The following is a 17768-nucleotide window of genomic DNA, read 5'->3' on the forward strand; positions in this document are numbered from 1 at the left end:
TTTACATTAGCACAGTCACTTTATAGTATTTGAGGATATTTTGATCTGTAGACATCAGCATTGTCACTTTGGTTTTATATTTTTCATAATTTAAATATCATTCTTCAGATTGGTTTAGCGCAGCACCACATTTTTATTGTTTTATCATTTATTAATAGGGGCAGGGTGTACCCTATCCGGTGTAGGCAGCTTCTCCAGTCTATACATATATATATTTTTTTTTTTATTTCTTTCCCTCTTCCACACATGGTAGCACAGGAATAACTTTACTTATTTGCAATAGTGCAACTTTGCTGTATATCAGTCATGTTCCAATTGTGTATGTAAGAAAGAAGATTTTACCATCAGTTGTGAAGAGGTTCTTTATAGTAAGTATTGTTAAGCAATGGTAAATCAATAATTCAGAAAGTTTGGAGTTTAAAGAGGAACTGCAGTCTGCTCACATAATGTGTAATAAAAACATCTTTGCCATTCTGAAGCTTCCCTCCAATCACTTTGCATATTATTTTATATATGCTGTGATTTTGTACTTGCCAAATATGCTGCAGAAATCTCCCTCCACTGAGTCTGGCTGCATCCATTTTAACTGTGGGCAGCTGAAGCTGCTGCCTGTTCACTTCCTGGATTTACACAGACACACAGAGACACACCTCCAGCTCTGCAGCCCTGCAGCTCTCATTGGCCCTCTTATGACTCATCCCATCTCTCTTAAGAGATGGGATGAGAGAGCTGTGCATGATGTCATGAGCCTAGGCTAATGACCAGACAAGAAACTGGAAGTGGGCTGTATAAGGAATTTAATGCCAGAAAAAAAAGGTTTTACTATCCAAAGTTAAAACAACAAGGGCAGAGGATTTAATAGATGGAAAGATGAAAAAATGACAGAAGGTCCGCTTTAAGTGATACCCTTTTGTTGGCTAACTTATATTATTAAGGATGCAAGATTCTTTTTACTTCAGTCTCTTCCTCAGGCATTTGTATAAGATGATTGTATAATGTCTGGGGAAAGTCCTGAAAGACTGCATCTTTAATTACTTAAGTTAGCCAATATAGGGTATCACCTAAACTAAGACATTCTGCATTAAAGTATATGTGAACCTTTAACTTGTAAAACAATCCATTCAGTTTAAAACAGAAATGAAAGGCAAACACGTGTGTATATATACAAACAGCAGTACAATGATCTTCCCAGTGAATGGCTGTTCAGGGGGCATGTCAGAACAAGTCTTGGCCATTGGATGACAGGCAGGCTGTTCTCCCAGCACAGCCAGAAAACTGACCACGTTGAGATGGATGACCTCTTTTGCTTAGCGTGGTCAGTTGGAAACAGGAAAGCAGGGAAACTGGCAGGATCACCAAGTATTTCACACAAATGAAACAATACAAAGAGAACAGGATACTTTTTAACACAAGTACATGGTACAACAGACACATATCAGGCATATGTAACGTTGGGGTAAAATACACTTTAAACAATGGGTACCATGGTGCAAGACTTTACTACTTGGAAACAAAAAATAAATAAAAAAGACTATCTAATATTCTTATAGTCAGTAATATCTCAAAGTTATTATTTCTAAAAGATAATATGGGAATGAGTTCCAAATTGGAGTTTTGCTTGACTTTTCTCTGGACCAAAACTGCAGGATCTGTGAGAAGTTGAACTCCAGACAAATAAAAAAACATCAATGCAAGCAAATATGTATTCTTCAAAAAGTGTAAGGCACCTTCATTTGACTTGGTATGTATAACTCCCTGTAAATCAGAACATACAGTAGACAAAGAGTGGAATAGGCAGCACTAGGGGCCAACTTTACACATGGACTGCCAGGAAACACATTGACAGGAGAGAGCAGAGTGAGCAAAAATATACCTTTACTGTCCAATCACAGGCTGGGGTAAGGTAAGGTGCCTCAAGTGTACTGCTTATTTGTATTAAAGAAAACTCCAGACCACCAATCTGGTTCTGCTGTTTAGCAGGGCTGTTTAAATCTTATTTGTCAGGAAAATGAGCTACATACTGTATATGTAATTCAATTGTTTATTTAGCTGCTTGATTGCAGTTCAGCTTTAGTAAACATATTTTTTATTCTTATTAAAATGGAAGTCGAGAATGTGTCTGTAAGCTACACACCACTATGAATGCATCTATGGATAGCATAGTTTCTACTCTGACCTATGTGGTTCCAACACTAAAAAATGTATAAGAATAAACAACCTTAATGCACTGACCCTCCAGTGTGCATCTGTGTGCAGATTGGCAGTTATGTTTTCTCTCATAATCCAATGTATATGGCAAACTTCATTGAAACACAAATGATATTCCCAAAAGATTATTGAAATGGCTGACTTGTTTCTAAGAAGGTGGTAAAACTGTAAATAAAAGTTGTCAAGGGATAATAAATGTACTTACACTAGGCCACTCATCTGCAACCCAATAATACTGGATACAGTCTGGTAACATACAGGATTGTTGACTGTCTGGACGAGCAGTGTGATTGCAAAGCATATCCTCAATTCGGCCTTGTCCTTTCTTTCTACAGTACACATGTCTGTGTTGAATTCCCACTCCACAGGTCACAGAACACTAGAAAAGAAAAAAAAGATTTGTTTGAACCTGCACACATTTATATTAAGAATTGCCATCCATAAAAAACAACCTTTAGCAGATTAACAAACTATTGAGAGTAAGAATATATATCCTATACATTGTTACATAGGGGCATATTCTTGTGAGTGCTGTTACATGAAATATGCACATTACATGTAATTGTCTGCATTACACTTGACATCTTTACTGCAATCAGGCTCACAATTTCCAGCTGAGTATAGATTAACACAGCAAAACCACCCCCTTATCTACCCCTAGCACTTCCCCTAATCAAAAAAGATCTATATAATACTTAATTATAGTTCCCTATGTTTATCAAAGTAAGGTTGGGCTACCCCATTGTATAGTCTACCAGAGATCAGAAGCCTGTCTCAGACCATCATATGTTTAAACATAGAACACAATTTTGTAAAGATATTTTTTGATGAGGGAAAAAATGAGTAAAAATAGAGCTTTCAAATAAATATTTTTTTTTTGTATATAAAAAAATTATATTGTAATTATTTTGACATAAAGAATAAAGACCAGGGTTGGTACTGTAAAATAAATGAGCACCATTTAGTAAAGAGCTTTTCACCTACTTCTGACAAGTAAATGTTGTTGGCATCTTGAGGGAGCAGGTCAAATGAATCAGGTCACATTCCTCACACATAAAGGGGTTGATTTACTAAAAGTGGAGAGTGCAGAATCTGGCGATGCTCTGCACAGAAACCAATCAGCTTCCAGTTTTTCTTTTTGTCAAAGCTTAATTCACCAAGCTGAAGTTATATGATTGACTGATTGACTACCATGCACAGACACACCAGATTCAGATTTTGCACTCTCAACTATTAGTAAATCAATCCCAAAGTGTTCTCAAGTGATTACTTTACAGAAAAGCCATTTTGAATGTTCCATAGACATATTATGCTGTAATGAAGGACCATTCCACACACAAGTGAAAATAAAGGTGGCGTTTGAGAACAAGATTCATTTTTGGGGGACTCCAGTGGCTTTCTTACCATTACCACATTTTTTGCTAAATGTGTGAGATTTAAAGTGAATCTCCAGACAAAATATTTCCTCTTGCACAGAAAACAAAGTAGAGTAGGGAATGGTTAAAATCCTTGTGAGTTTATTTTTGCTGTTATTCATTAGGGATATTTTCCTTCACTTCTTGTTCTGATGACATAAAAGGAAGCGAGTGTAAATCTCTCCAAAGTGAAATAAATTCTCCTTTTGGACATTTTTCACCATATCAGGTGTTCTCATTAGAAGATTTCCCCTCGCCTCCTGTTAAAGTAATAGCTGTAAAATTTTGATATTCCCATCAGATACTGTAACAGTAATATTGGCCACCAAGACAAACAGAGAGGGTAAAACTTCTTAGGGGGAACACATAGCAATAGAGCATGGAGAAAGAGGGACCCGTTAGTAATGGTTGTGGTGTATGTGATAGTTTGGGAGTTGAAGCATAGAGACCTGACCCTCAGATCTCCTGAGAGATATATGAAATATACTTTATATTCTCTAACATGTGCCAAAATCTTATTTTATTGTAAATAATAATAACAATAGACAGTACATTTCTTACCTCTTCCCACTTCCCGGTTTTCCAAGAAGGACATCTACCCATCCTACATATCTTCTGTACACGAGGCTTCCTAGTGTGTTTACAGTGTAAGTCCTTTACAGGCTGGCCATTTAGCATACATAGAATATCTCTATTTTTCACCCCTTTTCCACAAGTGACAGAACACTGAAATAAGAGAAAAATGCATCTGTAAATGGACTTTACATGCCATCAGCCTGTAACCTAAAACAATGTCACTTGTGTAATCTGAAGAGTACATTGAAATTTGTGTCCCCAACAGTAATTTATTTTGCAGTTTAACCTAAAGTTTTGTATCCTTTTATCATAAAAAGCTGATACTCTATAAAATGTTTTATGGACAACATTAAAATTGTTAACCCCCTAGAAGAAGTTTACAATTCTGTCTCTAAACCACAGTCATATATGCAAACACAAGTCCACCCAAAGTAGACAATTTTGCAAGACAACATACAATCGTTAAGACAGCAAGAGGTATGGAAAATTCATAATTACAGCCAACTAAACTGAAATCCAATGATGCCATGAGGTGCAAAACCAAAAACAGAACTTCAATATTCCTCATTAAGCAGTGGATGTAAAGTGACAGGAAAGGAGGACCCCCACCTTGCCAACATCCAAATATTTAGAAAAAAGGAATTAGAAAGTAACCTAAACTTTCTCAAAGAAAAAACGGACTTTATGGGCACAACATCAGCCGGTACGTATATTAACAAAGTACGTTTTATTACAAATATCAATAAGACCACAATTAATAAAATCACTACAACACCCACTACTTAACAGTAGTTTAATAGATACCCATTTGCAGACATGAAGGCATGGATCCAATCACATGAGGCATTTAAAAGTCCATTAATATACAAAAGAATATGAGTAGATATAAAAAAAAGGTCCAAAGAGTCATGGACCTGACTTTTTGATATCTTTTCATATTTTTGTGTAAATCGATGGACTTTTACATGACTCATGTGATTGGATCCATGCCTTCATGTCTGCAATTGGGTATCTGTAAGCCACTTAAGCCCCGGACCATTTGGCTGGTCAAAGACCAGAGCACTTTTTGCGATTCGGCACTGCGTCGCTTTAACTGACAATTGTGCGGTCATACAACGTGGCTTCCAAACAAAATTGACGTCCTTTTTTTCCCACAAATAGAGCTTTCTTTTGGTGGTATTTGATCACCTCTGCGGTTTCTCTTTTTTGTATTATAAACAAAAAAAGAGCGTCAATTTTGAAAAAAAGCAATATTTTTTACTTTTTGCTATAATAAATATCCCCAAAAAATATATAAAAAAAAAATTTTTTCCTCAGTTTAGGCCGATACGTATTCTTCTACATATTTTTGGTAAAAAAAATCTCAATAAGCTTTTATTGATTGAAATACCAAATTGGCCATTTTTATTAACGTAATTAAATAGCTTCAGCTTTTACTTTCCATTGAAGGCTTAATAAGGGAAGGAATTGTTGTTATGGGCAATAGTTCTTATATCAGCACTTTTGTGAAACTTTCACAAAGGTTATCTGAATATACACATATTAAAACATTCCTTGTAGTTTAACCCCAACAGCATTGGCCAGCATTTTACTGAACATATGTACAAAATTATAAACATGTTCTCTGCCTTGACAAGCTGTGATTGTTGAGTCTAGCTGCTTTGCAGTACTTTTTTGAGCTGGTATAAAGTTATCTGAAAGTCATTTTTTTTTTCTAAAACTATATTTTTGTGTCTTCAAAAAGAAACACTGCTAAACAAGTAAAAAAGAAACAGATGACCCACAGAAAAATCAGTATTTGCTTTTTTCAGTCTTTTTCAATAAAGAGCCCAAAACCAAGACCAAGATCAATGCATTTTGCATTTTGAATGTTGATGTAGAGCCCATCAGAATGTACCTAGGTTCTTTGCAATGGGCTACCACACTTAGGAATTAGTGCTTAAAGTAGTAATAAACTAAAAAACAAGAATGTAATTGTAACTGTAGTTTACCAATCTTTAACCACTTGCTGACCACCTGCCGTCGTTTGACTGCAGTAGAATGACTCCCCTGCACAAATCGCTGTAGCTGTACGGCGACGGCCGCGTCAACGAGGAGCCGATGCACGAGCCCAGTGGCCGCGATGTCCACCGGGCACCTGCAATCACTTGTGACAGAGCAGGAATGGGGATCTGTGTGTGTAAACACACAAATCCATGTTCTGTCAGGGGAGAGAACACCGATCGGTTTCTTCCCCCAGTCGGTCCCATCCCCCCACAGTTAGAACACACAGTGAGGGAACACATTTAACCCCTTGATCGCCCCCTAGTGTTAACCCTTTCCCTGCCAGTGACATTTATGCAGTAATCAGTGGCTATTTTTAGCTCTGATTGCTGTATAAATGTCAATGGTTTAAAAAAAGTGTCAAAAGTGTCCGATCTGTCCGCCGCAATGTCGCAGTCAGGATAAAAAAATCGCAGATCACCGCCATTAGTAGTAAAAAAAAAAATAATAAAAATGCCATAAATCAATAACCTATTTTGTAGGTGCTATAACTTTTGTGCAAACCAATCTATATACGCTTATTGCGATTTTTTTTACCAAAAATATGTAGAAGAATACATATCGGCCTAAACTGAGGGAAAAATTCAATGTTTTTTTTTAAAAAAAAAAAGTGTTGGATATTTATTATAGCAAAAAGTAAAAAATATTGTTTTTTTTTCCAAATTTTCGCTCTTTTTTTGTTTATAGTGAAAAAATAAAAACCGCAGAGGTGATCAAATACCACCAAAAGAAAGCTCTATTTGTGGGAAAAAAAAGGACATAAATTTTGTTTTAGGTACAACGTCGCACGACTGCGCAATTGTCAGTTAAAGTGACGCAGTGCCGTATCGCAAAAAATGGTCCGGTCAGGAAGGGGGTAAATCCTTCCAGGGCTGAAGTGGTTAAATGCAGTGGCTACATTAGTTTTCTTTTTTCCCCCTTTATTTTTACCTTGTAATCTGATCAATAACACACTTAGGCTGTCTTCACACCTGATGGAGGAGAAATGAAGACATCTTTGGAAAGCAGCATTGCCAGTCAGGGGAGTTGGTAGTGTTAGGGGCACTAGCAGATCTAGGTGGACTAGACTAACAAAATAAAACCATACTCCAGCTAACACTTTTTGAGCAGACACAGCAATAGTTTTTCCTTTTGAGATAAAGATTTTATATATATATAAAAAAAGCTGAGCATTGTAAGCACCTCTGTCAGTGTAGAATGGTTTGTCTCAACCCTCTAACTTTTACAGGACAGCTTGGTCTGTTAAAGGAAGGTGAAAAAGAGAAGTTGAAACATAACTCCATGAATCCCCAGGTAAGAATAAAGGGGGGAAAAGGCTTAAGAATGAAAATGATTGCAGCCACCACATCTAGGGCTTGGTAAACTGCAATAGAATACATTTTAGTTGTTGGGTTTAGTACAGCTTTAACCACTTAAGGACCAAGCCTCTTTTTGACACTTGTTGTTTACAAGCTAAAATAATTTTTTTTTGCTAGAAAATTACTTAGAACCCCAAAACATTATATATATATATTTTTTCGGACACCCTAAACAATAAAATGGAGGTCATTACAATACTTTATGTCATACCGTATTTGTGCAGTGGTCTTATAAACGCAATTTAAAAAAAAAAAATACACTTTTTAGACTTAAAAAAAAAAAGACAACAGTAAAGTTAGCCCCAATTTTTTTTATATTGTGAAAGATAATGTTACGCCGAGTAAATTGATACCCAACATGTCACGCTTCAAAATTGCACCGGCTCTTGGAATGGTGACAAACTTTGACCCTTAAAAATCTCCATAGGTGATGTTTAAAAATTTCTACAGGTTACCAGTTTTGAGACAGAGGAGGTCTAGTGCTAGAATTATTGCTCTGGCTCTAACGATCGCGGCAATACCTCACATGTGTGATTTGAACACCAGTTTCTTATGCGAGCGCGACTTACGTATGTGTCCGCTTCTGCGCGTGAGCTCGGCGGGACGATGCGCTTTAAATTTATTAATTTTTTCCCTTATTTATTTTACTTTTATTTTTACACTGTCCTTTTTAAAAAAAGGTTTTGGGTTACTTTTATTCCTATTACAAGGAATGTAAACATCCCTTGTAATAGAAAAAAAGCATGACAGGACCTCTTAAATGTGAGATCTGGGGTCAAAAAGACCTCAGATCCCACATTTACACTTAAATGCAATAATAAAAAAAAATTTGATTGTCATTTTTTTACAATTTTTTTTTTTAAGACCATTGGGCGTAAGTGACGTTTGACTTCGCTTCTGCCATTCAATGTTATGGAGCCGAGTTGGGGCCATCTTTCCCTCACTTGGCTCCAGGCCTGTCAGGGGAGAGGATGCAATCATCTCCGCCGCTACCGATGGCTCCGGTAAGCGGCGGAGATGACCAGAACGTGGCGGGGGGGCCCTCTCCCACCCCTGATAAAAGTGATCTTGCGGCGAATCTGCCACGGAGACCACTTTTATCTTAAAGCGCACCCCCTGCAGTTTCAGAAAATACCAGGGTTTTGGCAGCTAGCTGCTGCCATAACCACAGTATTTAGCATCAAAGTACCAACGTACAATGATGGCGATTTGCGCTAAGTGGTTAAAGTCCAACCCTGGGCACCATTATTTTTACAGCTTTTGAGTGCTTACAATGTGTTTACTTCTGTTGTATAGTTATTGACTTTGTACTGTCTAAAACTTGTATCTGCCTCCTGCTGACATAACAGATACTGGTGCTGGTGTTATGACCCCGTTCCCTATTAATCGTTCCCAAAACACACTCTGTAATGATGATGCAATCAATCTAAGTGGGAGGCAGAAGTACAGTGCAAGTAGTACTATACGGGGAAACAAAACAGATACTGTTTCATAAGTTTACAGTAAGCACTTAGTTCATAACTTAACAGCAAAGGTAAACACATAAGTAAGATAGTAAGCACTCAAAAGCTATACGTATAGGGGGACCTGGAGTTGGGCTTTACGGAAAAAAAACTCTTGAATAATGTCACTTATGTAACATCGCAGAATCTAAATTCTTCAGTCAACAACTTTCCTGTCTTCAAACATAAAGTGAAAAAACTTCCCGTAAACCAGACAGCAAACATGGGAATCATTATCACAGCTGCAAGCTATCATGCTTTAGACACTTATATAGAGCACAAAAAAAAAAAACTTTCATGAACATTAATATCTTCAGAAATGCTTCCAGCTTTGCTGACATCAGCAAACAGACATTCAGGCACTTTTCTCAAGATGAATTGGTAAGACACACTCACATAATCTGGGCCCCCTTCTCCTCCCCTAGAGATTTCCATCTGCCAAGAAGCTGAACTCCTCAGCAGTAAAGTCTTTACATACAGAACCTCCCTGCTGCACTTTTCATCTCTCTGCTGCACAGGCTGGAATAGTCCAACGCTTTTCTTTCTTCTCTTTTTTTACATACAAACACAGGTAAGCAGCTCAAAGGTGACTTGCATAATGCATATTTACTAAGCTTTTCTTTACTTTGTGCAATAAATGTATAGTAGGCTGGTTACCAGATCAGGCACAGGCATTAAGAGATTTTTGCCACCTGGTTGTTGTGAATATTATGCAGTATTGTTTTATATATTATTTGCATAGAGTTGTTAAGCATTTCAAATTTATATTAGTACAAAGCTAACCATAGGTTTCAATAATATAGTTATTAATTTGTGTTTACACATTCCATGAATTCAATCATTCCTGCAAAGTGGAAAACTCAGATTTACAAGTAGATGAATCCTTAGTGCATTTATCCAGTGTTGGCAAGCATATGCAAGGTGTTGTGGTTAGCTATGGTGCTATGTCTAGAGAATCACTGTAATCCTTTTGTGAAAACTGCTAACAGTAAAGAGATACAAGTGGCAAGGAAACCCACTTGCATTGGGATGCCAGTATTTGCTGCGTATTAATGTCAGGTGTGGTCTGTATATGTTCACATTGCCAGCAGAACGCATTCTGTGAGTACTGCTTCATGATGAAGAGGCAAAGGAGGGGTATCGGGAAAGCTGCTTCTTGCCCAACTTAAACACCTAACAAACTTCCACAACGATTAGATGAATTTTATGAAAAAAATAACAAATTAGGTGAGGGAAAGGAAGGAAGGGGGTAGGGAGCAGGTCCCTCTTCTGAACTATCCAGAAGCTAAGTTTATGCTAAAAATATGCTCTCCATAGATTTGTAATTATTTTTAATAAACAGATGTTAAAATTCAGTGATCAATACCTTTCACAGGATGGCACCATGTGCCGCCACACAAATCCCAGTTATAAAAAAAAAAAAAAAAAAAAAAAAAGATGTTTAGCATAATGAAAATACCAATAATATTATCTTAAATTAACATACAGTATGCAGGCATGTTTATGGTGACAGCATGACTTATATGTACTGAAATAGTAAGCAAAAAAATAGTCCTGTCTGTCCTCTTTAAAGTTTATAAAAAAGCCAAAAGTTGTGTATCGGGCAACCATCCGCAATGGCAATACAATACATTTCTTTACAGATATATTCCTATTCTCCTTTAAATGCAACATAGTATCTGTCCTTACAATGTATGTCCAGCCAAACCTATTTTTCTTCGTTTTGCATACAGTGGGGAAAGGTTAGAACTGCTGTCAGATCTTTACTGCTATCCGGGGGGGCTCTATTCCTGTCCTGCTAATAATCTTTTATCATGCTTGAAGCAGTAGATGGATGGTACTGGAACCTTAGGTAGAAACACAAGGGTCATAATTGATGCATTTGACAAAAATGTACTGGTAGTGTCCCAATAGGGCATCCAGGCAATGGATGGGCTCTTCCTGTGAACCAAGAGACCAGTTCTGTGGCCTTAAACAGTAGAAATGGTGTTTGAGTGTGAAAATGGGTGTGAATGGGGCAGAGCTTAGTCCTCAAAATGTGTTTGTTTGTGTATACAATTTACATTTGGAATAAACCGTGAAGCTTCAATTTTAAATCTATCCAGAAATAAAAATCTGACAGTTCTAGCCTTCCCATACTCTACTATAGAAGACCATTTTTATTTGCATCTATATTGCCTTTGGAGAGTTATCCTCATTTCCTGTCTGATAAAAGGTCGATTGAGTGTGAAAATCAGAGCGCCACACCATGAAAGAGCCCAAAATGATTTTTTTTTTTTAAGAAAAAAAATAATTTGCTGAAACACTGCTGGGTGCTCGCAACACAGTTTTAAACTCTCAGTTTGAGTCCCTATCAAGAGATACTGTTGATTTAAAGGTAACACAAATTTGCACATTTGCAAAACATTGGCTCTTCCAACCATACAGTACAGTATATCTTAGCACCTTATTTTAATGCCGACTGTTCCAGTGCACATAGGATAAATGAAGGGTACAATGTGTGGTCCCCAAAATGCATTGGCTGTAGTACCTGCTATATGTTTGGAATAGAACGCTCAGATTTTAACACCCAAACAACCTTTTATCAGACAGGAAATTAGGGTAGCTATCTAATAGCAACAGAAGTTGCTTCTATAGTAGAGTATGTAAAGGCTAGATGCCATGTCAGATCCAAAATTGAAGCTTCAGACTGTATTATTCAAGTCCATATCATAGGTTTATTCCAAATGTAAATTATATACACAACCCAAAAGGTTTCAAGGGCTAAGCTCTGCCCCCTTCATCAGGGCTGTAATGTAAAATAAAAGATAAAAAATATTGGAAATTGGAGAAAAGTCAATGTAGCACCAATATTTAAAAAGGGCCCAAAATACATCCCTGGGAATTACAGACCAGTTAGCCTAACATCAATAGTATGCAAGCTCTTGGAGGGGATGATAAAGGACTATATACAAGATTTTAGTCATGAAAACGGTATCGTTAGCAGTAACCAGCATGGATTCATGAAGAATTGTTCTTGCCAAACCAATCTATTAACCTTCTATGAGGAGGTGAGTTGCCATCTAGATAAAGGAAGGCCCATAGACGTGGTGTATCTGGATTTTGCAAAAGTATTTGACACAGTTCCCCATAAACGTTTACTTTACAAAATACGGTCCGTTGGCATGGACCATAGGGTGAGTACAAAGATTTAAAACTGGCTACAAGAGCGAGTTCAGAGGGTGGTGATAAATGGGGAGTACACGGAATGGTCAGGGGTCCCACATGGTTCTGTGCTGGGACCAATCCTATTTAATTTGTTCATAAACGACCTGGAGGATGGGGTAAACAGTTCAATCTCTGTAATTGTGGATGATACTAAGCTAAGCAGGGCAATAACTTCTCTGCAGGATGTGGAAACCTTGTAAGAAGATCTAAACAAATGAATGGGGTGGGCAACTACATGGCAAATGAGGTTTAATGTAGAAAAATGTAAAATAATGCATTTGGATGGCAAAAATATGAATGCAACCTATACACTGGGGGGAGAACCTCTGGGGGAATATAGGATGGAAAAGGACTTGGGGGTCCTAGTAGATGATAGGCTCAGCAATGGTATGCAATGCCAAGTTGCTGCTAACAGAGCAAACAGAATATTGGCATGCATTAAAAAAGGGATTAACTCCAGGGATAAAGTGATAATTCTCCCACTCTACAAGACTCTGGTACGGCCGCACCTGGAGTATACTGACAAGTTCTGGGCACCAGTCCTCAGGAAGGATGTACTGGAAATGGAACGAGTACAAAGAAGGGCAACAAAGTTGATAAATGGTCTGGAGGATATTAGTTATGAGGAAAGGTTGCAAGCACTGAACTTATTCTCTCTGGAGAAGAGACACTTGAGAAGGGATATGATTTCAATTTACAAATACCGTACTGGTGACCCCACAAAAGGGATAAAGTGTTTTTGCGGAAGGGAGTTTAACAAGACACGTGGCCACTCATTAAAATTAGAAGAAAAAAGGTTTAACCTTAAACTAGAGGGTTCTTTACTGTAAGAGCGGCAAGGATGTGGAATTCCCTTCCACAAGCGGTGGTCTCAGCCAGGGGCATCGATAGTTTCAAAAAACTATTAGATAAGCACCTGAACAACCACAATACAGAGATATACAAGGTAATACTGACATATAATCACACACATAGGTTGGACTTGATGGACTTGTGTCTTTTTTTCAACCTCACCTACTATTTAATAAAAAGATAACAAAAAATATACTGTATATTTTATACTTCAGTGCTAGTATTCATCTAGACATCTTTCAAATAGAATATAAATGTAATTAAACATTCTGAATTAAAAGTAACGCAAGGTATGACTCTAGGAATCAGTCATTCTAAACATATTTTCCATGTGATTACTATAGTAGTTTTTTGTTAATAATTTTTTATCCTTGTTGTCACATTTCAGTCCTGATGAGGTGGCGGAGCTTTGGCTTTTGCATACAATTTATGTTTGGAATGTACCTATGTTTTGGACTCGAATATTAGGGTGTGACTTCAATTTTAGATGAGGTCATACCACCATCATACCGTTGTATGAAATAACAATACAAAATGAATATTCCATTAAACGTCAGGGTTTCAGTGTCATTAATCTACCCTTCAAAGATTTTTTCTGTCTGTGTCCTTATTACAGATTTTTTGTTTGGCAAAACGTCAGCAGGACAGGAAGCAAGCAGAAATCTCACAAACAGAGCCCTGAATAACAGTAGACAACAGGAATAATAACCTGCCTCCCATTCTATCCAAAACTAGGAGAAAGTTTTGGCTTGTCATACACTGTCAGAAAAAAGAGGAGAGGACACCTTAATTCATCCAAGAATAGGTTCAGGGGAAGACGGATAGGGGAAAGGGGGATTTACCACCCAATGAAACAATTAATCAAATTAATTATACCCCTAAGGTTACCCAAATCATTTGTCAATTAACTCAATGGTGTGTAGCTAACAAGCTATCAGATAGTTGTTCAATGGACCATAAAGATATATATGAGAAAAAAGAAAAGGGGGCAAGAGGAGGCCTCCTAAAAAAGATGGTCCGCTCAAGAACAAACTGTTGTGAACCTGAAAAAACTTTATTGTGTCAATTTACTAAATAGAAACATAATCCACTAACCATGTATATTTAAAAATAGGGCAAAGAAAGTCCTATTGTGTGCTGGTGGCCACCACAGACATTACACATACATCAAATTTTCATGCACTCCCACTCATCAAATTAATGTCACTGAAGACCCGGGTCTGTACAATTTTCATGGGATTCCAGAGCAAGGAGATGGCTTCATGAATAATAGACATTCGGTCCTTCTAGGATAAAGTGCAAGTGCTGGTGAAAAACAAGGGTCCCATACAGATGTGAGCCAATAGCTGATTAGGCATATATGTGTGTCAACCGACAAGGAGAAAGGGGGGGAAGAGCGTCCTGATTGATTAGTGAACGACTGCAACTCCAAGGGGGGGAGGGGGAGGAATGGTGGAGAGGGAGCAGCCTCACATGTATAGCATTGAAGATAGACGGAGGATAGCCATAGATAAAGTGCCTCCTATATGTAAGGGTACATTTTAAGCTCACCGTCTGACGTCTTCAGTAAAGTCAAGGACTGCTTAATCTACTAGGTATGAAATGTCAGTATGTTTGAACCTTGTGACTCACCGCACATCTTGCTGGAGGATACCTGGAAGTAACAGCTCACGTCTACAATAAACTTATACGCCGCATGAACGTGTCTTTTACCCACATGAGTGCGGTCATCAGCAGCCCTTGACTTTACTGAAGACGTCAGACGGTGAGCTTAAAATGTACCCTTACATATAGGAGGCACTTTATCTATGGCTATCCTCCGTCTATCTTCAATGCTATACATGTGAGGCTGCTCCCTCTCCACCATTCCTCCCCCTCCCCCCCTTGGAGTTGCAGTCGTTCACTAATCAATCAGGACGCTCTTCCCCCCCTTTCTCCTTGTCGGTTGACACACATATATGCCTAATCAGCTATTGGCTCACATCTGTATGGGACCCTTGTTTTTCACCAGCACTTGCACTTTATCCTAGAAGGACCGAATGTCTATTATTCATGAAGCCATCTCCTTGCTCTGGAATCCCATGAAAATTGTACAGACCCGGGTCTTCAGTGACATTAATTTGATGAGTGGGAGTGCATGAAAATTTGATGTATGTGTAATGTCTGTGGTGGCCACCAGCACACAATAGGACTTTCTTTGCCCTATTTTTAAATATACATGGTTAGTGGATTATGTTTCTATTTAGTAAATTGACACAATAAAGTTTTTTCAGGTTCACAACAGTTTGTTCTTGAGCGGACCATCTTTTTTAGGAGGCCTCCTCTTGCCCCCTTTTCTTTTTTCTCTTGTCATACACTGTAACTTGTCACTAAGGTTTATTATAGTGAGACTGCTAAGAGGAGTACATTTAATCATATTTAGATTCATATATAGGACAACAGTTTTGCATTCAGCACTAGAAAATTAACTTTGCAGTCCTAATTTTGAAATCTAAATTGTACCTTAACTTTTAAATATTAGTATTTATCAAATCTATAATACAGTATATTAGTACATTATGATGTAAACCCATAGCAAGATTTTAATTTTCAAGTTTAAGTGATTGTAAACCTCAGACATGAAATATGCACAAATCATTCCTCTATAGTGCTCTATAGTGCTTACTTGGCTCTATTCAGAGCACTAAGACAGGCCATACAAGGAGCCAATTTCTTTCTGCACCCACAGACTGTGTTGACAAGAGAATCCCTCCCGCCGAGCCATTGTATTCTCCCGGTGCGGGAAGCCGTCCCCGTCGGGAGAAGACAGTTATTATTACTAGCAGCTATATCAGGCTGGCTGGTTGTACCCAAGTTGATCAATTGATCAACTTGGTACATTCAGCCTACCCAACATGGTTTGAATCTCAGCTGGTTCCTGCTAAACCGGCCAAGATTCGAACCATCTATGGCTGGCCTAAGTGTCATTTCTGTCTGCTGCCCCACTTCACTGCTATCTGCATGAGTCACTTCTGACAAGTTTTTCTGACACCAAGAGAAAAATGGTGACAGGGGAGGGATCTCCAGCTGAGTGATAGCTTCAACTCTGTATCTGTGTGCTGTATAAAGGGGGTGTGTCCTTTCCCTCAAATCAGCTGTCAGAGCTCACCTCACTGAGCTCTGCAGAGTGTACTTTCTGTTAACTACCTCCTGTTTTCTGGCAGCTCAGACAGACTTTGTAAATTCTGGACTTTGAACAGATGTAGAGAAGAGAAGACTGCAGATAAACATGTATAACTCATGTAGAAGGATTTGTTTCAGCTCTGTGTATCACCTGCCAGTCACTTCACTGGGTATATGGTATATGGAAGGGTTTACAACCACTTTAAATGGAGAAAGTTAAAATCGGTCAGGTTTGTACTTCTGTGTGTTCATGAGAAAAAGTGAAGGTAGGTATCCCCAAGAGGGCAAAGGACAACTATAGAAACCTATAATAGGAACATTAAAGAGAAACTTCATTCCTTGTTTTAAATTAGGTGTCAGCAGCTACAAATACTGTAGCTGCTGACTTCAAAATATATGGTACTTATCAGTGCTTGGAGTTTACTGCTGTCTTCCTGCAGCTGCTTCTTCTTATCACTGCAGGTTCCTGGCACCACCATTTAAATCTGGAATCACAACCAGCTTTCCACTCGCATGTGCAAGATTGTGTGCCACTGCGGGACTGGTCCTGGAGCCTCCTAATGTGATGTGTCCCAGAAGGCTGTGGGCAAGGGGCGGCCTAAGTGCATGTCATTCTCACTATGTGTGAATTAAGGATGTCGGAAAAGGCACCTGTGGAAAAGTTAGGGATGAAGGTGGGGAGTTGAATAAGCAGCATTTCACTTCTGAGTGAAGATTTGCTTTATTGCTGCATCAGAAGCTGATTTTAACATATAAAAGGCTGTGATTTTAAATTTCCAAACATAGACTAACAAAAAAGTATTGGCAAAAAGGCTTAGAAAGTCAGAACCAAACAATTTGTAAAAAAAAAAAAAAAAAAAGTTTAATTTTTTTAATCAAAATTAGATTAGATTCAGATTATCTGTTCCAATAAGAAAATCTTACATCAAAAGCATATAAAGCACCACCTACTGAATAGATGAAATATGTGAATACAATATATATTATTTACTTAGTAAAAAAAAAAAAAAAGAATATATATATATCCTGTCCAATACCTATTTCAGCCTCAGTAAAGAGTAAAGAGGTAAGTACCACCCATATCCTGACTGCTATCTGCACACTGCAACCTGCACTATGTTTGTGACTGCAGTTCTGGATGGTGCCCAGCCACTGAGCACTGTAGGAAAGCATGGGAAATTTGATGTGTTTAACCATAACTGGAACTACAAGGATTTTATAGGTGGCAACAGTCGGGATCAAACTGGGTAGACAAGTGCAGAAAAGGGTAGCTACAGCACTTTGGGGCACTAGTAGGTGCCTGTTATAGTTCAGGGTTTTTTTTCTTTTTTTACACAGTCACTTTAACTTGATTATATACCACATCTAAAAAGAAGATGACTGTTAAGATGACCGTAAGATGACTGTTATATAGTTATAAAGCTAAAGCTGGCCTTCCATGAAAA

The 17768-nt window shown here is 38.0% G+C and overlaps 1 protein-coding gene and 1 long non-coding RNA gene across 4 annotated transcripts in view; one reads left to right on the top strand and one right to left on the bottom strand.

Moving 5' to 3' along the window:
* Positions 1 to 17768, bottom strand: part of ADAMTS20 (ADAM metallopeptidase with thrombospondin type 1 motif 20) — a 263623-nt gene that overhangs the window by 27734 nt on the left and 218121 nt on the right. Inside the window, exons 29-30 of the mRNA XM_073619942.1 lie at positions 4185 to 4349; positions 2414 to 2587 (exon numbers count right to left, since the gene is read on the bottom strand). Coding sequence (XP_073476043.1) covers positions 2414 to 2587; positions 4185 to 4349 — 339 coding nt within the window. The remainder of the gene's footprint in view (positions 1 to 2413; positions 2588 to 4184; positions 4350 to 17768) is intronic.
* LOC141132008 (uncharacterized) overlaps positions 9572 to 17768 on the top strand; it is an 83685-nt gene continuing 75488 nt past the window's right edge. For 2 of the 3 annotated variants that reach the window (XR_012242848.1, XR_012242849.1), the window contains exon 1: positions 9574 to 9673. This is a non-coding gene — a long non-coding RNA (uncharacterized lncRNA). Of the gene's footprint in view, positions 9674 to 17768 lie in introns of all 3 variants that reach the window. The other variant, XR_012242850.1, reaches the window with a different exon arrangement.

Source organism: Aquarana catesbeiana, linkage group LG03 (genome assembly GCF_042186555.1).
Source record: "Aquarana catesbeiana isolate 2022-GZ linkage group LG03, ASM4218655v1, whole genome shotgun sequence".
Lineage (NCBI taxonomy): Eukaryota > Metazoa > Chordata > Amphibia > Anura > Ranidae > Aquarana > Aquarana catesbeiana.